We start from the raw sequence: 23008 nt of genomic DNA on the forward strand, positions 1-23008 counted from the left end.
TTTCAATAAGGAGTAATAATATGTTTTCCCCGCTAAAATCCAACTGACACAGTTCAAAACTGCCAGATCCCATCCTGTGATCTCGTACGACACTAAGCGCACGCTGAACACAGCGGGCCTTGCTCTGAAGGAACAAAGGATTGACAGTGTGGCGCAAATAAAGAGGATTTATTGCTACAGTAATAACGCCAGCTAGCAAGATACGCTAAGGAATCAAGGACGACCAACTGAGCAGCACAGTTACAAGCAAACGTTTGCCCACCCCAGGGCAAATGGGAAACTCCGAAACAAGACGGGACGAGCTGAAAAGAAGAATGTTTCCACCACAAAGCCTCCCTGCACTAGTGGAGAGTGGAGCGCCGCATCGAAGCGACCGCACACGACAAACTGCCTATCCCAAGAGAGAGTGCTCTCCCGCCTGCGCGCAGCAGTCACGCAATCTGTGGCACTCAGGTCGGTGCGACGCAGGCACCCTCTCTTGTTAGCAAAGGTAACTAACTAGGGAGGGTCACATGGCGCTCTCCTCCTCGGGACCGGCCGTGGGAGGGTGCATCGGAGGAACACAAACCACAGGAGAAGGCGTGGGGCAACGTCCCGACACGACAGACACTGCCCAACGTCCACCCAGGTGCACTTAATACCTAAACACGACAAACTGCCTATCCCAAGAGAGAGTGCTCTCCCGCCTGCGCGCAGTAGTCACGCAATCTGTGGCACTCAGGTCGGTGCGACGCAGGCACCCTCTCTTGTTAGCAAAGGTAACTAACTAGGGAGGGTCACATGGCGCTCTCCTCCTCGGGACCGGCCGTGGGAGGGTGCATCGGAGGAACACAAACCACAGGAGAAGGCGTGGGGCAACGTCCCGACACGACAGACACTGCCCAACGTCCACCCAGGTGCACTTATACCTAAACGATGGCAATTAGCTATGCTTAGCACATAGGACAGTGTCACTTTTTTTGCTTTATTTGCTCCTCAGTGTCTAAGGGAGGGCGAAGGCGTCAAACCCTGCACAATTTTTACATCATTGAACAGAACCCAAAGGGGGTGATAGTTCGGTCAAAAGTCGATATTTCAAAGGAAACTTTCCAAAATATCGTACGCAATTATCGCCACTCAGCAGAGTCCTGTAAACTAAAGCTTCCATATCCTTTATGCTGATTGTTAAAAGGCAACCTCCACGAAAGAGCTCATGCAGAAAAACTGCAGATTCCAACCTGGTGAGTTCTGTCCAGGAGGTACACCATGTTTGTGGTCTCCATAGCTCAAGCCTGCATACGAAAACCACATTACATCCAATAAGACAAAAGATTACATGTGCAAAAGCTCATGTGGTGTCATGTGCATGAGGCGGTCAATATAGAATACAATTTCGTAAAACAGCTTTTCCAGATTATGCAGACTGAGTAGAACGAACTTAAAAAGAAGCGAATTCCAAAGCAAACATAATTGACATAATTCTGCACACAGATGATCACGACATTTACGGTCATGAAAAACTGATTACTGTCTACGAATTTATAGACCTACTGGAACCCAGACAACAGACATGAAGAATGAACTTGCACAATTTCTGGCTTCATGGGAAGGACAGTACAAGTCTGCCTACATAGGCAGACTTGTAGGCTTAAGGCTTAAGAACTAATGAGTCTCAGTAATTCTTAATGACACAACATGACAGAGCACTCATTTTTTAATGAACTTTTTATACCTCCTGAACATGCAGCGCTGACAGACGAGGGACGAAGGAGAGACGAGACACATAGGGCGCTGAGACACTGCACCCTGTGACTGTCGTCTATCCCTCGTCTGTCAGCGCTGCATGTTCAGGATGTCAAACCAACTTGCCCAGCAACACACCCAGCTTTTATACCCGTTATACTGCACATACGAAAAAAAAAGGACTTTCACAGCATAGCTACTGGTAAAAACTGCCAAGTTACAGCTGCCCATGAATGTTGCCAATATGTCCAACAATGTACCGCCTCCACAGTCTCCAAGAGTGCAATTAATTGAGTAGAAGCATGTCTGAAACTACACAGAGCATACCAAATTTGCTTGTGCAACACCCGCATCTCCAATTCTGGGATGAGAAATCAGGGGGGAAAAAAGGAAGAAACTATCGTGACTGAGATTCTCAATGCACTGCTCTGAAAGAGGTTTAAGGTGACCAGCTTTTCTAACACCATGGATGGCACAGAAGAAGTCCACCCCTGGGAACACGGTGATGAGGTGATATTGATGCGGGTAGACGACGACGACAAAGAGTGATGGCACGAGTGAGAAGAGTAGAAGACGACAACGAAGTTCGGACTGTGTTCTCGGTGCCGCTCGCAGCTGTTCTTGTCTATTTGTAAATATCTGTAAATATATTCTTTCCCGCAACATATTTGGTGGAGGTGCGGATTTCCCCTACGTCTACCGACGACGGAGCTCCGCAGCGGCCGCCAGTTGCCTTCACTCATCATGACCCACGACGCCGCCCAGCAAACCTCAGCCCCGGCCATGACATCACTCGTTCTTTCTCCCCCTCGTGACCCTGGGACATTTTCTGGTACCGACAACACTGACGTCGACGACTGGATCAACATGTACGAGCGAGTGAGTGCCTACAACCGCTGGGATCCGACCCTTATGCTCGCAAATGTAATATTCTATCTAAAAGACACCGCCCGGGTCTGGTATGAGACACACGAAGACCATCTCACCAGCTGGGACGTGTACAAAGAGAAACTCCGCGAATTGTTTGGATGGCCGCACGGTCGAACGCTTGCCGCTAAGAAGGACCTCGCCTCCCGAGCTCAAACATCTACGGAGTCTTATGTGTCGTACATTCAAGATGTGCTGGCCCTCTGTCACAAAGTTGACGCCAACATGCCCGAGTCTGACAAAGTCGGCCACGTGTTGAAGGGAATCGCCGACGATGCCTTCAACTTGCTCGTATACAAGAGCTGCACTACAGTCGACGGAATTATTAAGGAATGTCGACGCTTCGAGGAAGCCAAAAGCAGGCGTATCAGCCAGCCGTACACACGCCTCCCCAACACGGCTGCGACTTCTTCATGTGAAGACCTGCGACACCGGGCAACTCCAGCGCCCCCAGAAAATGTGACCCGCATCATCCGACGCGAGCTCGAAGCTATGTCCCCTGCCCCCCTGCATCTACATGATGGCGACACCCGCTTGCCTACCATCTCTCTGGTACAAGCTGTCGTCCGCCAAGAGCTTGCCAACCTTGGTTTCCAGCCCGTCAGTCCTGTACGGTCTTCACCACCACCCGAAATCACTGCGATTGCTCCTGGACGACCTTCGTACTTCACTCCACGTCGCCGAAACCCTAACGACTGGCGGACAACCGACGACAGGCCCATTTGTTTCCATTGCCACCGCATTGGCCACATCTCCCGCCACTGTCGAAATTATTGGTCCCGTCGCAGCACATACCGTCCTCTCAGCTCCCACCGCGACGACGAACAGCCCAGCCACTACACGCCCCCTCCAGCTCAGCACAGTGCTACAGTCGACGGCCAGATTCCCCGCTCCAGCCGCTCCCCGTCCCCCCTGCGTCGCCAGTCTCGTTCGCCCCAACGCCGTCGCTCCTCTCCTGGCCCCTACGGACGCTCGCAAGCGGAAAACTAGACGCTGCAGTGTCTGGAGGTGATGCTGCAGTACAGCCCCAGTCCCAAAATCCTCGATTAGTCCTTCGCGCACACCATAATTTGCTTGCCATTCATGTCGATGGAGTGCCTGTGAGAGCCCTGATCGATACAGGCGCGCACGTATCCGTCACGAGTTCAGCCCTACGACTCCGCCTCCGAAAAGTACTGACCCCTGCACCCAAAGCCGTTCTCCGCGTTGCCGACGGCGGAACTGCTCACGTTGTTGGACTATGCACAGCCCGTGTGACCATATCCGGCCGCCATACATCCGTTCTGTTCTCTGTTCTGGACCAGTGCCCTCATGAAGTCATTCTTGGCCTCGACTTCCTGTCTGAGCATTCAGCCCTCATTGACTGCGCCACTAATGTTGTTCAGCTTGACCTTCCTTTCTGCTGAGTCGCCGTCCCCAGTTATCCACCGTCTATGTGCTGTCGACTTTGTCCGTCTACCGCCTCAAGCCGCAACTTACATTTCTTTCTCATCTGTTCCCCCTGTACCTGATGGTCACTACGTAGTCACTCCGGAACTTGACGTCGCCCTGACGCGCAGCATTGCGCTTCCACACATTGTATTTACAATGTCGGCCAACCGAGCTTGCCTTCCGGTCCTGAACTTCGGTTCATCCATCCAACCGCTCCCGCAAGGCATCTCACTCGCCACGCTGTGCCCTGCTGCCGAATGTGTGATATCAGTGGTGGACAGCTGCTTACCTTCCACTCAGCAATGCCGGTTGCCTGCGGCCACATCAACAGCGAACCCAACGGACGACTACGCAGACATGATCGCTTCTGACCTACCGCCGATGCAGGCTCGCGATCTTAGGTGCCTCTTATCATCTTTCCGCGACATCTTCGACTTTGATAGCCGTGTTTTGGCTCGGACCTCTGTGGTGACGCATCACATAAACACCGGTGATTCCGCTCCTCTCCGCAGACGTCCGTACCGAGTGTCCAGCGCCGAACGCACCGTCATAAATCAAGAGGTGGACAAGATGCTCGCAAAAGACATCATCGAGCCCTCGTCAAGTCCTTGGGCTTCACCAGTCGTCCTGGTGAAAAAGAAGGATGGCAGCTGGCGCTTCTGCGTTGATTATCGGCACCTCAACCGCATCACCAAAAAAGACGTATATCCACTCCCAAGGATCGATGATGCCTTATATTGCCTCCACGATGCCAAATATTTCTCTTCAATTGATCTTCGATCGGGGTACTGGCAAATTGCCGTTGATGAAAAAGACCGCGAGAAGACCGCCTTCGTGACGCCTGATGGCTTATACCAGTTTAAAGTCATGCCGTTCGGCCTCTGTAACGCCCCGGCTACCTTCGAACGAATGATGGACTCCCTTCTTCGTGGCTTTAAATAGTCCACCTGCCTCTGTTACCTAGACGATGTTGTGGTTTTCTCGCCTACTTTTGCCACGCACCTCGAGCGCCTCTCCAATATTCTGACAGTGTTTCGTAACGCCGGACTTCAGCTGAACTCATCGAAATGCAAGTTCGGTCGTCGCCAACTCACTATTCTCGGACACCTCGTTGACGCTTCTGGTGTACGCCCAGATCCCATCAAAATTCAAGCTGTGAAGGACTTTCCTCTTCCAAGGTCGTCGAAAGATGTGCGCAGCTTTGTCGGCTTGTGCTCATATTTTCGCCGTTTTATCAAAGATTTCGCCGGCATCGCTCGTCCCCTCACCGATCTTCTGAAGAACGACACGCCCTTTACCTGGGGCCCTGCTCAAGAGAACTCATTTTCATCTCTCGTCCATTTGCTGACCACTCCGCCCATCTTAGCACATTTTGACCCGTCGTCTCCCACTGAGGTTCGCACCGACGCCTCCGGATATGGCATCGGCGCCGTCCTAGCCCAACGTCAACAGGGTCAAGATCGAGTCATCGCTTATGCCAGCCGCCTACTTTCAGCCGCAGAGCAAAATTACACCATTACTGAGCGCGAGTGTCTTGCCCTTGTCTGGGCAGTAGCTAAATTCAGACCCTACCTGTTCGGCCGTTCATTCGCTGTTGTCACTGATCACCACGTTCTCTGTTGGTTGTCTTCACTAAAAGATCCCACCGGTCGCCTTGGTCGCTGGGCATTGCGCCTCCAAGAATACTCATACTCCGTCGTGTACAAGTCAGGGCGCCATCACCAGGACGCTGACTGCTTATCCCGATACCCTATGGAACCACCTGACCTAGAGGACGCTGAGACCCTGCCCTGCCTCTTAGCTATCTCCGATCTTGCCGATATTGCCAACGAACAGCGTCACGACTCATCTTTACGACCTATCTTTGATGGCATCCGTTCTGCAAACCGATCTCCGTCTCTGAACCTTTATGTGCTCCAGAACGGCATTTTGTATCGTCGAAACCTACGCTCCGATGGCCCTCCGCTCCTGCTCGTGATACCCCACCGTCTACGCTCTTCTGTCCTTGCAGAACTGCACGATCTACCGACAGCCGGTCACCTTGGCGTGTCCCGCACGTACGCTCGGGTGCGGCATCACTTCTTTTGGCCTGGACTCTATCGTTCCGTCAAGCGTTACGTGGCCGCTTGCGACCTGTGTCAACGTCGGAAAAGGCCCTCCACTCTGCCTGCCGGTCTTCTGCAACCCATCGACATACCTCCGGAACCTTTTCACCGTGTTGGCCTCGACCTTCTTGGTCCTTTTCCGACGTCCCTCTCCGGCAACAAGTGGATCGCTGTCGCAACTGATTATACGACTCGGTACGCCATCACACGTGCTTTGCCGTCCAGCTGCGCTACCGATGTTGCCGATTTTCTTCTGCAAGACGTCATCCTTCACCACGGCGCCCCTCGTCAACTGCTCACCGACCGCAGTCGTTATTTTCTATCCAGAGTAGTTCACGACATTCTTCGTTCGTGTGACACGCAGCACCAGCTCGCGACAGCTTACCACCCACAAACCAATGGGCTTACGGAAAGGTTCAACCGCACGCTCACCGACATGTTAGCCATGTACGTATCGCCAGACCACCGAGATTGGGACGCAGCCTTGCCTTATGTGACATTTGCATATAACTCTTCCCTTCATGACAGAACAGGCTATTCTCCTTTCTACCTTTTGTTTGGTAGGTATCCCACCTTGCCTTTGGACACACTCTTGCCGCCTTCTTCAGCCCCCACCACTGCTTACGCTCGGGACGCCATCTCCCAGGCCATGCAGGCGCGCCAAATAGCACGTAGTAGGCTCCAAGCCTCTCAAGTTTCCCAGAAGTCAGCCTACGACCGCCGTCACCAGGCCGTCGAATATACCCCGGGATCACTCGTCCTTCTCTGGACGCCCTCTCGCAGCGTCGGTCTCTCCGAGAAGCTTCTTTCGCACTACCGTGGCCCTTACCGTGTCGTGCGTCGTGTTACCGACGTGAACTATGAAATTGCTCCCCTTGAAACCTCGCCCTCGTCATCCGGCGCCACCACCGACATCGTCCATGTCTGTCGCCTTAAACCTTACCACGACGCTCATACGTCGCCGCCCTAACGCCGATACGGCGTTTCAGCAGCCGGGGGTCCTGATGCGGGTAGACGACGACGACAAAGAGTGATGGCACGAGTGAGAAGAGTAGAAGACGACAATGAAGTTCGGACTGTGTTCTCGGTGCCGCTCGCAGCTGTTGTCTATTTGTAAATATCTGTAAATATATTCTTTCCCGCAACAATATCATCGAACAGCAACGAGCGTGAGAGCTGGTAATGATAATGATAAATTGCATCACAGCAGCACTATACTCAATTTACGGACATTTCGTGATGCAAGGGAACCAGTGGGGCAATACTAAAAAACAAACACTGCAGGTCAGTGTCGTAAAACTGGTGCTGCGCTTAGCAACAGTTTATAGCATCACTAGAACGCACAGCTTAAAAAAAAGCATAGGCCAATTTTTGAAATTCCTTTTCTTTATAATAAGACAATTTCCACCGCAAAGATAAATCAAAGCCCGTACCACCATCATGAAATGAAATCCATAAACAATGAATTCCAGTTGTGCAGATCAACATTGAGTATTGTAAGAACACTACAATAAACATTGTCACAGCACACACCATACAGCCAAATGTAACCTGCTCTTAAAAAGGCCTAAAAACAAAATGAACGATGTCAGAATGCAGGCTAAATGAACACAGCAATGGATATAGTTTGGACAGAGTCAGTAAAGGGCGACCCACATGGAGCGAACTTGCGCTGCGGATTTTGAGCGGCGCGGCGGAACGCGGACGCACCGCCGCTGTGCCGCACCACAAGAGGCGGAAAACGGGCGGCTGCTGCCAAACCGCTGCCGACAAAAACAAACAAAAAAAAGATTTGTAAGCTTACTCTAAAGCCATTGTTTATTGGAGGGCGCATTCTCACTTTTTAGTTCAGCGTATGCTATCTCCCCTCTCCACTCCACCCCCACTCGGTTTCACCCTGCGCACCGAGCCACCGGCAGCTGCTGCCAGCAGAGACGTAAAAATAGACTCAGCCTATAGTAGCGCCATCTGGTTCTCGGGACAGGAACCATTATTGTAAACTAACCGGCTCTCCTCTTAAGCCTAGAAGTGGGAGAATCGTCACTCTAAATCAAAAAATAAGGCCAATTTATCACTTATAAGTTTTATTATAGGCAAGGCGAGACGAAGCGAAATACCAGTGCTCCATTTACGGCTAGTGAACGCAGTGAAAAAGGCAGCAACAACGAGAATTCAGTCCAAAGCGAGGGGTCCGGCTTCGAAAGGCGCCACCATGTTTGTCGCCGCGCGCGGGCGGAAGCTAGATGCGGGAAGAGAGCGCCCTCATTGGTCCGCGCTGACAGCCCGCATTCGCCGCTTCCGGTGAGCGTCTGACCGCCGGGCGAACGTATCTAGCACTGCTTGGTCGGCGGCCAAGCGGCCGCCGCCGGGCGGCCGTACGCAGGTTTTCCGCGAGAAAACTGCTCCATGTGGGTCGGGCTTAATGCTATCTGCAATGACAGAATAATGCCACTCATGTGTGAACAACCACAAGCAATCAGTGTACTCTTCAGCAAGGCCAAAGGATGCCCAAACAAAAACCAGTAAACAGCGACAAATACAATACAATATAAAATTCACTACACGATACAGGTCAGGTTTTGCAGAGCTGCATTCTTCACAAGGCCCCAACCAGGAGTAAAAAGTGGTGGTTACATTGAAGTATGTAAGCAAACATTCGCGGATTTAAGGTCATACAGCACAAGAATCAGGACTAATATTGAGGCGTCAAACACAGAGGCACGAAATGCTGAGTTCCAATGCGTGTAATTTTCAACCTTGATGTTCCTGCTTCGACTGAAAAATCAAAGAATCTTGTATAAATATAAGAAATAAATTCATCCACATAACACAATGATCACACAAGTACCAGCATAATTTTGTGCTTTCATACAATGTCACACGATGTTTTTCACAATGACCATCACCTCAGAAGTGATCTTGCTTTGATTTTTTAACGACAAGATGGGGTCTGATTCACCCCATTTTTCACCAAAATTAAAAGCATCATTTTCTGCTGTTTCTATTTTTCATGCAGCATATTTTCAAACCAATGAGCCTCCTATACTAAACGTGCACACTAGGTGCTCATTTTTTTTTTTTCAATTCTTCACGTCACAAAGCTGCTATGTGACATGCGATGCCCTACTGACACCGGCAGAGACTTTCCTACAAAAATATGCAACATCTCCTGAATGTTGTAACTGCCCTAAAACATATGCCAATCTGACCCATTCTCTTCCGGAATGCCCCACGGCCATTCAGCTTCCGAGTGACCAAATAATGTGATTCTACTATAGTACTACTAATTGCCCACGTTGCTGGCCACGCTTGATTCCTCTATGTGGTCAGGTGTTCTGTTTGTGCCGTGACTGAAATGCGAATCCCGCTGAGAGCTTAATTTAAAGTGTTCAACCATTGCACGCCAGTGGGTCCTGCTACATGGCTCTTGAGCTAAGAAGAATGTAGTGCCATTTTTATTCCTGTTATTCCCTCCTTCCCTCTCCATCCTAAGCCTGATGTCATTTCTGTGGAAAGAATATTATTCTTTACGAAATGAGTTCACTAAAAAAAATTTGTAATGAGGGCGGTCCACATTTTCCTTATTATTTAGATCCCTGTAATTCAAGCAATACATTAAAAACGCTTCCATCTAATTTTGTACATAGACACAGTGCACTGAGATCATTGCACATAGAATTTTCTAGCTTATGAGCATCAAGCAGTGGAGTCATGGAAAGTTGTCAGGCGTGGTTTTGAAGGTTTCTTCCTCTGGAACCTTGAACACATCGGCTTATCGATAATGGCCTGCAAAAGAATAAAGAACAAATGAGAGTCGCTACAAAACAAACACAAATGCCACAAGCAACACGGCCGGTGTGCTTTTGAGCAAATGGCAATGCACACAGAAGCGAGCAGGCTCAGCAGATCATAATATGAGCAGGCAGGCTCATATTATGATCCGGTTTTGCAACAACGGTGCACGCTTAAGATTTTTTTTGCCTCCTTTCATACTAAAACGATGATTTGCAATCAGTAAATCATTCATGACATGTACACAAGCTGTCTAGTTTTGACAATAAAGGCAAAATAGCCCTCATCTGCATTAGGCTTAAAAATGCAGCCCATGCAACTTGAAAAATGTAATTGAAAACATCAGGATACAAACCTAACCTAAACAGCGTCAGAGCGAGAAGGTGCCTTCATGAGCCTTAATTTGGATCTCTATAGCCAAACATTCGCGTGCCCGAAAAGTATGACCAGATTACCAAGGAGGCAGCCGATAAGAAGCTCACAAACTGGTCATGCTTTCTGGCCACATATGAGGCTGCAAGGGTCAGGGGATAATGTAGCGCATCCAACAGTGAGGTTTTTACCATGGCATCGACAGACTGCCAGCTTATACCCCTGTCACACTAGCAAATTTAATGTCATTCGAATCGAATGACATTAGCACCTAATGTCATTATTCGACTGCTACACGGGAACATGTAATGTCATTAGGTTCGAATGACATTCGCCATCGAATGAGTTAGGGGAACTCATTCGCATTCGATCTCGAACCGAATGCGTACTCTGGACACCAGATACGCAGCAGGAACAAGTGACGCGAAAAAATAATGTGCACACTGCCAAACCTAAAGAGTGCATTTATTTAGTTCTGCAAAAAAAAAAAGTTAATGTTGGTGTGACTCTGTTCACACTAGAGGCTGTCGTGCATAGCTATTACTCTCGGTCTCAGCAGCCTACAGCAGCGGCCGAGCGCGAAGCAGCGTCTTTCCCACGACCGTCGGTCATTTTGGGATGCGTGATTCTTGCTGGCCGGCGTGCCCTGTTTGTTAAGCTCGAAGGTACTTAAAGACGTAACTGAGCAGTTCACCTTTTGGAAGTCATTTCCAAGCTCCGCGCGTGTCCGCGCGCCGCTATGTCAGCCATTTTGTTTGTTTACATTCATCGGATTTGTGGTTGACTTTGTACTTGGCTTGGCTTTTGATGGCTAAAGTGGTGCAGAATGGCCACAAATAATATTTTAAGCGTATAATACGGCACACAAATGTTCTCACCCGCTTTTTAAACACTGCACAATAATTTCAAACATCTTTTATGCGCGCCGATGACGTTCGGTTGGACTATTTTTTTATCACTGATCGTCGATGCCATCATTTTCGAATGACATTACTTTTTTCCGTGTAGCACCGAAAGAGACCGAATGACATTCGATGCATCGAATGCCATTAGGTACGAATGACATTAAATTTGCTAGTGTGACAGGGGTATTACAATGCAACCCCATGCCTTTCCACAAAAAAATTCTGACTTGTGACGCCGCATGACTACATTTGTGGCTGTGGCCTAATGACCACTGTCATGACATGTGGCAACACAGTTCGTAGGTCAGGATGAGATGTCCTCCTCTGACCCTTTGAAGGGATGATTAAACATAAAAATATGGCTACAGTCATGCATTACAACCAGCCAACACCAATCCAATAAAGTATTTTCAATTCGGGACATGAGAAATGCATGCACAACTAACCAAAGATTTGCTCAACCAGAAAAATAATGCTTCAGTTGCAATTTCAAGCTGAACATCCAACCGTCATGCAGAAATGACTCCTGCCTTACTTTTATGCAATTTTTTCACTGGCACTTCCTAGCAAAAATATTATACCAAACAACAGACAAAAAAGCAGATATGCAATCAATAAAATAATGATGGCTAGAAGAAGAGGCATTATCACAACTAAGAAATGCAGGACAATTTGTGAACCTGGAGGAGCTAGTGCGTAACTTGCAAGGAACTCTTACAAAAACACACAATGGCTAATGTGCCATCAGACTCCAAGAAAATGTAGAACGAAAAAATTGCGCAACATGTCATAGAAAGCAAAGGAATATAGTGTGGAATACAAAAAATAGCCTTGAATGGAAAAAAAATAAACAGAACAGGATCCAAAGCTTACAAATAGGAAGGGGCAGTAGAAAAATAAAACAATGAACCACTTCAACTGCCTAGGCGAGGTGGCACTCGCAACAGGCCTGATACAAAGGGGATGCCGATAGTTATCTATTTATCTAGGCGACATCTCTTGGTGCATGGTACAAAGGCACGTCCCGCAATACATATTTTACAGGATAGGAGCATCAAGCTATGGGTCGGCAGAGACTGGCTGCAGTTTTCCTCTGGAATGTTCTTCCCCTGGCTACAGGTGCTCCTTCACTGGCTGCAAAATTGAGAACACACAAAAAAGGCACAGCACGCACACAAAAAATACACTGACATTGTTTAATATGGCTATGGGATGTAGCCCTGCTTTTTAAAATAGACCATTTAGTGGAACTGAAGGGTATAATGCATTTTTCATTCCAGTGAAGAGGCTATATTAGGATGTGGAAAAAGAATTTTATACTTGCATACCAAGGAGACTACTTCAGTATAAAAAAAACCCTGGTGACATGCGCTGAAGCTGTTTGTACCAGTTTTCGGCATAAACTCCTGGTTACAGGTACTGCCATCGGGATATGGTTAACCAGCTTACACAAGTCACCGTAACGCACCATGAACGGTTTTCACACATAACGACACAGAATTCATAAATCATCACCCTCTTTACCGCAAAGCTCTATACTGCAAAAGAACTAATTGTTGCATTTGCTATGCGATTACAAACACAGAGAACGTAGGTATCCGAGAAGAAATGCGAACGGCGCAATCTCCACGAACGTGCTGTCTTTGCTAAAGCCTGCTACAAGAGAAATAAGGTGTGGAAAGTTCACTGGTGACCAAGTCAATGAGATGGTCACGACCAAAAACACACCCCCATATGAGTGTTCATAAATTAACGACAAATGCAGCTTTGCAGCCTATTGTATCTACTTGCCCACTGAGGCAAGTGTTGAAGTAGCAGGTTTAAAGGAATAATTCCAGCAGATTTCACTCAAGAAAATTTGTCTGGTATTGCGGTCATACAGTTCTGCGGCTTTCATGTTACTGAAAAAAGCGTCAATAAGCCCAAATCTCTTTCATGACTGCACGATGACATTTGGGCACGCACGTACAAAGACGGAGCATATCTTCACAAGCGTACGCAGCCATACGCGACCGAAGCGTGACCTTGTGGTAGAGCATCCGCCTCGCATTCGGGAGGTGCTGGGTTCGATCCCCAGTGCCGCCGGGTACCCACCGGTTTCTTTAATGGGTACAAGATTACCCCTGGCCTGGTGCTCGGCTCTTCTAGGATGAGATGCTTGGGAAAAGGGTCTTAGACCAAACAGTTGCCTTGACGGATCAGCGATAAGTTCCACCGTCAGGCAACCATAAGCCCGCCTCGTGCGGCAGAAGCCCAACTTGTGGCCCTTTTTTTTTCTGTAAGGCGCAGCTTTTTGCTCAAGTTGGCGCAGTGCCACTGAACTCACGTTAGAGCGAACTCGTTTAAACTTCATCGAACTCTTGAAACTCTGTCGAAACTGTGAACTCTGAACTGAATCACGAACCACCTTTGCAGGCTGATGGTGTTCGAAACTGGTTTTGCCCCCGAAAGGACACAGCGGGGTTTGCGGAGCCTCTTCCAAGCGCACACCCCTGAAGAAGCTGGGCGCCGGGCCGGGGGTGGCTTGTACCCATTTTTACCGGTGGGTGTCTGGTGGTGGGTTTCGAACCAACCACCTCCCGCAGCCGAAGCGGACGACCAAGCCTCTAGGCCACGACTGCGGTGGCCTAGCGTGGCCTTGTGGTAGAGCATCCGCCTCGCATTCGGGAGGTGCTGGGTTCGATCCCCAGTGCCGCCGGGTACCCACCGGTTTCTTTAATGGGTACAAGATTTCCCCTGGCCTGGTGCTCGGCTCTTCTAGGGTGAGATGCTTGGGAAAAGGGTCTTAGACCAAACAGTTGCCTTGACGGATGAGTGATAAGTTCCCCTGTCAAGCAACCTTAAATCCGCCTCGTGCGGTAGAAGCCCGACTTGTGGCCCTTTTTTACTTCTGCCAAACGTACACCCCTAAGGAAAGCCGAGCGCCAGGCCGGGGGACGCTTGTACCCTTTTAACCGGTGGGTGCCCAGTGGTGGGTTTCGAACCAACCACCTCCCGCAGCCGAGACGGGCGCTCAAACCACTAGGCCACGACTGCAGTCGAATGTTATCCTTGCTTTGTATGCACACAGATTTCTTCTCCTTCTTCTTCATCCTCTTAACAATGGCGCATACCCACGTGGGGGGATTGGCCAAAGTGTAGAGACATAAACAAGGAAATTTCCATCAGCGATTACGACAAAAGATCGCAGCCAAGGGTAAATTTTGAAAAATGTGTCAATGAAAAACGACAGAAGAATATTTAAAGTTAAATAACAAAGAACACTGCAGTGAAAAAAAAAGAAAAACTCCAAGAATTTCACAAGAGTTAGCGAATCAACCTCCCCGTTGCAATTATGTAATCACGGAGAATCCCACAAATTGAACCCAATGCAAATCATTTGACGCTCGCACCGAAGGATAACAACACTGGCAGAGATAACGGGAGCCCTAACCTGGAGAGGGACATCCAGGTAAATCTTCCTCTGAAGTGCGAACTTTGGACAGTAGAGAAGGAAATGGTCCACTGATTCAACGTGCCCGCATGAGTCACATAGGTTTGTCGGTGACCACAAATATCCGCATAGATATAAATCTGAAGTGGGAATCCTACATTGCAGCCGCATCATTGATACCTCAGACAGCCCGACATCAGTCATCGGGTCCAACGACCTGAGGAAAGTTCACACTGTGAGTACTTGAGAGTGGGAAATTAGATCAGGGATACAAGCTTCGAGATAAAGCAGGGCATTTCAAACTGATTTTGGGAGACCAAGGCAGAGAGCTTGTCTTTCCAGTAAGATTAAGAGTTACATCTCATAGTTTGCGCTACCAGAGAACAGAATGCAACCAAATTCAAGTACAGGTCTTACATAGGCTTTGTACAGTAACAATAATGTGTCACGGCGCATCCCAAACTTTTTATTGGCGATTTGTCTCAGCCGGCCTAGAGCATGTTCTCCTTTAAACACATTGTTCTTCATATGAAGGCTCCAATCTATAGCTGGGTGATAAGTAACACCAGATATTGAATGGATTCCGCTTGTGGTATCTGGTTAGAGCGATGGAGTAATGAAATGTGCAAAGGCGTGTCTGGAGGAAATACCGGTATGCCACATTTGTTAACATTAGGGGAAGAAATAATATGGTGCAACCAAACTCCAACAGCATCAAAATATCGCTGCAGAATCTGGTAAAGGGAATGGATATCCCTGGCCAAAGCGAAAAAAAAAACTGTTATATCAGGACGAATGGGGATGTCACTGACCAAAGTATTAAAAAGCAGCAGTGATAGCACCGAACCTTGCGGCACTCCTCTCGACTGATAATAAGTATTAGAACATAGGGTTCCCTCTGTGCAGTAACAGTATCTGTCCTTCAGAAATTCAGATATCCACGCCTAAATATAGGTTGGAGGATGTAACTACGAAAGTCTGTTAAGTACAATAGTATGTTCTATACTATTCATAGGCCTTTGCAACATCAAGAGTAACCAAAGCTGACACTTCCCTTCTGCATATCGAGAGCCAGACTCTACTCCCCAGATCCACATGTGCAGACCATATAGAGCACCCGCGAAGAATGCCAACCTGTACTGAGCTAAGGCCATTAACATCTTGAACATGTTTTGCGAGATTACTACGCACTATTCTTTCTATTAATTTGGATAGATTTGAAGTTAGCGCAATCGGACGAATATTATTTAAGACGTATGCTTTGAAATTAATGGCGGCGCAACAAGGACGCTAACACGAAAGGGACACCACATGCGCACACTACCAACTGTTCACTACATGGAAAGGTGGCATGTATAAACATACAGCTCAGGCATGACACTCATCGCATTATCGCTCCGAACCTAACACGTGGAAAAAAACCAGCAACATCAGGATAACGGACAAGAAACCTTTAACCCCTGCAGAATTTGACTCACCTCCGTTTTCTAACGATTTTTTATGCTCCCGCGCCCTGTCGTTAGAAAAATCGTTAGAAAACAGAGGCGGGTCGAATTTGCCCCTACAATGTAAAGATTGCAATTGTGAGCCAGTGCTAAACGGAATAAGGATTCTGGGCAGGAGTTGCGATCAGGTGGCACGTGAAATTCATGAGGCTTTTATGATCAATAAGAAGGGAAGCACTTGTGTTAGCGACTGTTCAGTATACCTCCGTAGAAATGAAGTGTCCTTTCTTTATAGTTTTTTGCGACGTCATGTACTGTGCGTCTTTTCAGCCCTGCATCTTTAGCGACCATCCGTTGTTTGTTTAGGCGGGTTGTTAATTTTGTTATTGTTTTGGTCTCTTCCTTTGTGTTGTTTTTTCGGGTTCTGACTGCTTTTGCTTCATGTGTTTGACTCTGCCTTTGCTACGATTGTCATTTGTTTTTTTTTTTTACTTTTTATTTTCAATATTTGGTTTCTGACTGGTTTTGCTTCTCATGAGAGAGAGAGAAACTGTTTAATGAAATAGATTGTTTGACACTGCTTTTGCCAAGAGATGGCCTCCTCCACTAATTTCTGTTATCAGAGTCTCTTAGTTTTTTTCTACAGGGGTTAAAGGGTTCTTGTCTGTTCTCCTGGTGTTGCTGCTTTTTTTCCTAATGTTTGGTTCGGAGCGATAATCTGATGATGTCTTGCCTGAGCTGTATGCTTAAATATGCCACCTTTCCATGTAATGAACAGCTACTTGTTAGTGTCCTTGTTGCGCCGCCGTTCATTTCACCATGCACCAACTCGCCCCTCAGGCCATTCTCCTGATGCATCCTTTCCCTGCATCTTTCATCAATAAAATAATGTTCGCTATCTACCAAATGCTAGAAATCCATGCATTTTTCAATCAAGCACTGGCAATATCTAAGAGGTTGCTTGTAAAATCCCGGCCTAAATTTTTAATCACACCAACAATGACACCATCTTCTTCTCCTGGAGCTGCAGGATGCAACATTGCCAGGAATGAGAGGACCTCTGATGCGTCAACCTCGGTATAATCTGAAGAGGGTGAGGCTGTGCACAGAGGGATGTTTCTCCGCGTCTGGAAACGTAACGCCAGTCCCCAAGCAATACTCTCCACGGTTTCCTGAGCCTTTTGTGGTGATAACACTGTTGAAGAAGTGAGGTGAGCGACTGGAGAACTCTTGTTACGTCCCATGAATCTATACAGGGCCTTCAGATTACGAGGATTTCAAAGATATGTGTTTAAATTTTGGTTATATTCCTCCTAGGCTTTTGCAATTGTTCTTTTTAAAGATGCAGAGAAAAATTTGTAACTTAACCAATTAGCTGGACTCTGGTTGCAGGATGGCTTCTTCCAGGCCGCTTTTCTGCGACGATAGGCCTTCTCATTCTTCAGTCCACCAGAGTGACGGCTCTTCATTAGAGGCTGCTGCGCACACAGTGAATATTGAGTGGTCTACTGCACTTTGCCAAAATGAAATCGTCTGCTGAGCTCTGTCATCCTGGCTAGTACTGCCTACAGAGGTAAGTGAGGCGGACATCAAACTTTTATAAATACTGTCGTTGACAAATTTATGGGTTACATAACTATTTTTGAGCAGACATAACCGGATAGTGAAAGTTACACGAAAGTGGTCACTAGATGTACCTGAATCTTCTGTCGACCAATCAGCCTGCCTGCTGATGATGTTAAGTCAATGGCTGAGCGAGCAAAACCTCGCATAAAAGTTATTTCTCTTGAATTGCAGCAGTGTACAGCATTTGCAGACAGCCACAAACAGAGAAGCTGGCCGCAGGAATCAGCACGACTTTCCCAATCACTATGGTGGTAATTAAAACCTCCTGCAATGACTACACTGCTTTAGCCAGCCACCAAGCTGTCTAAACAGTCTGTCCTGTGTACACCTGGAGGAAAATAGACATTAGCAATTGTAATATCGGCACACTGCGGAAATGAAATTTTTGATTGCTAAAAGCTCGGTCAGGGAGACGAATTTTCGTAGAGATAGATGCCTGATGAGACATATGTTTAGATAGCATGGTTACCAATCCACCTCCCCTACCAGCATTTCGATCTGATATGAAAACCCGAAAGTCTCTCATTGAAAATGATTTACAAAGTGATAACCATGTTTCTTGTAAAAGTACGACATCAGGGTTATGTTTGTGAATAAGTAGATCTAGATCTTTAAGAGAAGAGAGTACAGAGTGGCAATAGGGGATATTCAAAATTCCGCAAGTGCGCTTTCCCGCATAACAATGTTGCCCCAAACAAGATGGCCGACTTCGCTATAAAGGAACTGCGTGGGATACAGGACAGGCACTAAAGGTGTAGATAGAATGTAAGAAACGTATTTTGGAAGAATCAAATAAAAAAACAATCTTTCTTGCTTTGTTTCAGCTGGAAACGCATAGTCAGCCATCTTGTTTGGGGCAACATTGTTATGCGGGAAAGCGCACTTGCGGAATTTTGAATATCCCCTGTTTCATTGTAACACTGTTACCTGCCATGATTATTGACCAATTGAAGAGGCAGAAGCCACCTGTTTGAGGCGGAGGAAGTTTAGGTGGTCCTTTTTTAGCTTTCATCTGGGAAGAACCAGATTTAGATAATGACAAGGAAGCACAACACTTCTGCGTAGGACAGGACATTTCGACATCTGTTGTGCACATGTCGGGGCGACATGCACTGCTAGGAACAGAGATGTTAGGTGGGACCTGGGAAGCATCAGGAGGCGATGTCGAGCGGCTAACACTAGCTGCACAAGCTGAAACAGATGCAGATGTTGCTGCCAGAACGGATGTAGATGGTGACACAGACTGAACTGCAACAAACTGAGCCAACACCTCAGAAAATGTGTTTAGCATTCACTCAACCGCAATGTTAAGGGCTTTTTCTACAGTGGTGACAGTGGAGGCAGTCAAGTTGGACTCAGTGTCCCCAACAGAAGCACGCACATGACTAGCGTACAAATCTTTTTCCTGTTGAGAAGAGCGTAAGCATCAGCTCTGGAGCACCACTTATCTTTGGTGACGTCTAACAAGCTGCGCTCTTCACTGCGTTTTGTGCAATCGGCACCATCTGCTGGGTGGTTATTGCTGCAGAGGCAGCAGTGAGGCTGCTCTGGGGTGCTGTTATCAGGAGCATGACCTTCTCCAACGAAACGGCAGCAGGTCTCTGACTTGCTCTGCCACTATGCCCGAACCGCCAACAGTTGGTGCATTGCAGAGGGGGCGGTTGCAGAGTGTCTGCACGGTATACAATCGGCCAGACTTTTAGCTCATGAGGGCAGGAAGAGCCGGCAAAAGTTGTTATTACAGATTCACCAGCAACATGCGAGCCGTTTACCTCTCTACTGCAGCGATTGACTGAAAGGACTCCCACTCCTGGTTTGGTTTGGTTTGGGGGTTTAACGGCACAAAGCGACTCAGGCTATGAGACGCCGTAGTGAAGGGCTGCGGAAATTTCGACCACCTGGGGTTCTTTAACGTGCACTGACAGCGCACAGTAAAAAGGCCTCTAGAATTTCTCCTCCAAAGAAATTCCGCCGCCGCGGCCGGGATCGAACCCGCGTCTTTTGGGTCAGCAGCCGAGCACCATAACCACTGAGCCACCGCGCCGGCGGACTCCAACTCCTGCATTCTAAAATTATTCTATAATTTCTTGCGGGGAAGATACTGGGTCGATACCGCGCACAATACCCTTGACACATGCAAGCTGTTCGGGAATGAATGCTCTCACTGGCAATGAGCTGAAAATTTTGCACTGAAGCAAGACTGCTACACAAGCGATGTCTGAGGACTTGCAGACAATGATCTTAGCTCCTGTTGAATTAGTTTGGGTGGTTTTCATTTTGATCGCACCGTCACCGATTGGGACGAGAGCCACAGGAATTGCATCAATGCCATTTTTTGGAAGGACTCAAGCGGCAGGCTTTGGGCTGGCAAGCTGGCAAACCAAGCTACCAAACCTCCACCTGGGGAGGTCAAAGACATCTCTCAGCGAAACGCCCCCTCAGGTTCACATGCATGAACTGTGTCTTAAACTAGGCCTTGGCCAATACCCCCCAACGTAGAACGGCCTCACCAATGATGAACGAGCCGGAACCGTCAGGAGAAGCACAGAAACAGCAGCAGCCCGCAAGGATACGTCAGCGCACTCCTTCTATCTTATTCTTCTTACAGACCGACAACACAAATTATGTAATTCGACAGCTAGAGGAACCTGAAGGAACTGTCACAACCAGCAACACACGAAAAGTAGGGCCCCGAGGAACGAAAACATTTTTCTTCCTCCATGAACGAAAAGTATGTGATTATTGATGCCACCCGCGATGCAGCTTGCGCTATCATACATGGCCTCTCATGGTAGGCGTAGGCACGTTTCAATAAATGTATAAAAGAAAACATTATTAGGACCATGTGTACGACCTTAATTAAGTATTAACGACGAAGGAAAGTTTGAGCTGTGCCCAAGGTATAGTTGATTGAAAACGAAGTCAAAAGAGCTACTACTGGGGCTAGCTAAAAACCACGGAAAAGAACTAATACACAGGACAAAGCGCTTCGTCCTGTGTATTAGTTCTTTTCCGTGGTTTTTAGCGCTCACCAATTCCTTTAAGTTTGATTGAAAACTGGCATTCAGTTCTGACCTTCCATAGCGATCGAAAGCAAAACCGAAATTCGACACTGTTTCGATATCGCATCTGATGTGGCGCAATGCTTGAATTTTGTATCTGAGTTTTATATCCGCGGCTTAACTTGTACGTGCGACGGTTTACTGAGCGCCACTGCGAACGGCGCGAATATAAACCATATGTGGAGATCATTCTCCACTGCACTATAGTTGATTGAAAACTGGCTGTCAGCTGTGACCTTCCAGCGTGATCGAAAGCAAAACTGTTGGTTTCGATATCGCACCCGCTGCAGCGCAATGCTTGAATTTTGTATCCGAATTTTATATCTGGCTTAATTTGCTCGTGCGATGGTTTGCTCGTCGCCACTGCTAACTGCCCGTATAGAAACCATATGCGGCGATTCCTCTCCACTGTATTGAAACTACACTCCGCCGACGCGTTGAATGCGCAGCACTAGAACACGTCCAGCCCGATGCCGCTACGCACAACGCATGTCACGCCTATCCTAAACGCCTGTTACGAACCTGATCATGTGCAAAGTTTTAAAATACAGCTCCTGTCCGTGTTTATTTTCAGAAAATGCGGTAAGGTGACGCTATGCAACGAGATCCTTCAGAGGGACACTTCGTTAATTGCGATTGTAGATGGTAACGTTCTACTCCGCCAGTTGTAATCGATTTCGGCGCATTCGTTGTGGAGTAGAGGAGGTATCACCCTGGTATGCGAGCTCCCTCTTCCACAACATACAGAGACTTCCATATTTGTCTGCCGGATTTTGACTAAAAAAATTTCTGGGAGCACATTTCAAAAGCAGATATATATCGCTCAACAAGATATATCACTTACGTGCTTGTCTTTGCGTTGAGTTTTATGGCGCGTATATGCGACTACGACTACCATGCGCCCACCAGAGGATAGAATTTGTTTGCTTTTAAAAAACCTCTGGGATGCTTATGAAACCTCATAGTTTGATAAGCTTGCTTTTTTTAAATATATAAAATTGAGACATTTCCACAAGCACACTTTCTCGAAAGAGCAAACAAGGGTTTTTGAAAAGACCAGCATATATCCAGAATAAAACAGTTGAAAATATTTTTTCTCACTTTGTGCAGCTTTGTGCATGAACATCAGATATGATTTATGGTGAGTACTTCTCCGCACAACTCGCAAGCTTATCCTCTTTTGCCAGAATAAAACTGTGTAGTGCGTTCGTCCAATATATGCGAAGGCGACATAAAATGACTGAGCTATATAGGCGCGCAGGTACATTATCAGGCATTCATCAGCGTAAACACATAATGAGTGCCGTACCTTTTATTTTGTTCTGCTAAATAAATGACCTGAATTGAAATTTTGCAAGCATTGTTCTGAAGATGTTATTGATTTATGATACATTTATACTGTAATCTGGGTATCTAAAATCTTCTATAGGGACTATTGGCACTTACTATGTTATCTGCATCATTTTTGCAGTGAGCACAGGTTCATCAGATTGTATATTCCTCCAGGCTTCATATTTAATGGGATTCGATATATGCTTTACATAGTTTTCTTTCTTGATTCAGTAACATTGATAACAATTAAACTACAAGAGCTTTCAACCTAAAAACTTAATAATAACCAAATTATTTCAGCTTTTATTTCTTTATACCTTCAAACCTATTTTTTTCTATGTATATCCATATAAATGACTTCAATGAATCATTTTTGCAGTGACCATGACCTCCATTCTGCTATAATAGGTTTTACTAGGTGTATCTTAAGATTTGCTTCAATATTTCATTTCAATATCTTTATTTGTTCAGTTCTTACTATCTCAAAGGCCCTTTCAAGGGGTGTTACATGAGGGAGTGGATTACAGAGCATAACGTTGCTTCAGTTGATGACTTGGATAGTGATCAATCAGTCAGTATGGGGCATGACATGGCTGGGCAAGTCATTCCAGTCTTTCGCAGTGCGTAAAAAAATGAAGACAGATGTGCAGGCAGGCGGAAGAAAGGTGGTCTTTTCATGGTTCGTGCAGCTGGAGATGCAGTAGGGAGGAATGATAACAGACTCGTAACAGACTTGTGAAGAACATGATCAAAAAAATTTGATATAGACATATTCTTGCAATATGACGCTGGTTGGTTAAATCTGTGAGATGAGCATTGCAATTTAGTTTGGTGACACATTCGTGATGCTAGTGAG

The 23008-nt window shown here is 47.1% G+C and overlaps 1 protein-coding gene and 1 long non-coding RNA gene across 8 annotated transcripts in view; both read right to left on the minus strand.

Annotated features, from left to right (window-relative positions):
- Positions 1-23008, minus strand: part of LOC149329985 (uncharacterized) — a 221959-nt gene that overhangs the window by 139027 nt on the left and 59924 nt on the right. Inside the window, exon 5 of one of the 7 annotated variants that reach the window (XM_089560703.1) lies at positions 1218-1271. The exons of the other annotated variants lie outside the window; for them this stretch is intronic. Coding sequence (XP_089416829.1) covers positions 1218-1271 — 54 coding nt within the window. The remainder of the gene's footprint in view (positions 1-1217; positions 1272-23008) is intronic. 7 annotated transcript variants of the gene reach the window in all.
- Positions 9849-18639, minus strand: LOC149329986 (uncharacterized). The gene is made up of 2 exons (XR_016285628.1): positions 17501-18639; positions 9849-9971 (listed from the first exon to the last, which is right to left on the minus strand). It is a non-coding gene; the product is annotated as an uncharacterized LOC149329986 (long non-coding RNA).

Source organism: Amblyomma mixtum, chromosome 9, assembly GCF_055824585.1.
Source record: "Amblyomma mixtum isolate Tamu chromosome 9, ASM5582458v1, whole genome shotgun sequence".
Classification (NCBI taxonomy): domain Eukaryota; kingdom Metazoa; phylum Arthropoda; class Arachnida; order Ixodida; family Ixodidae; genus Amblyomma; species Amblyomma mixtum.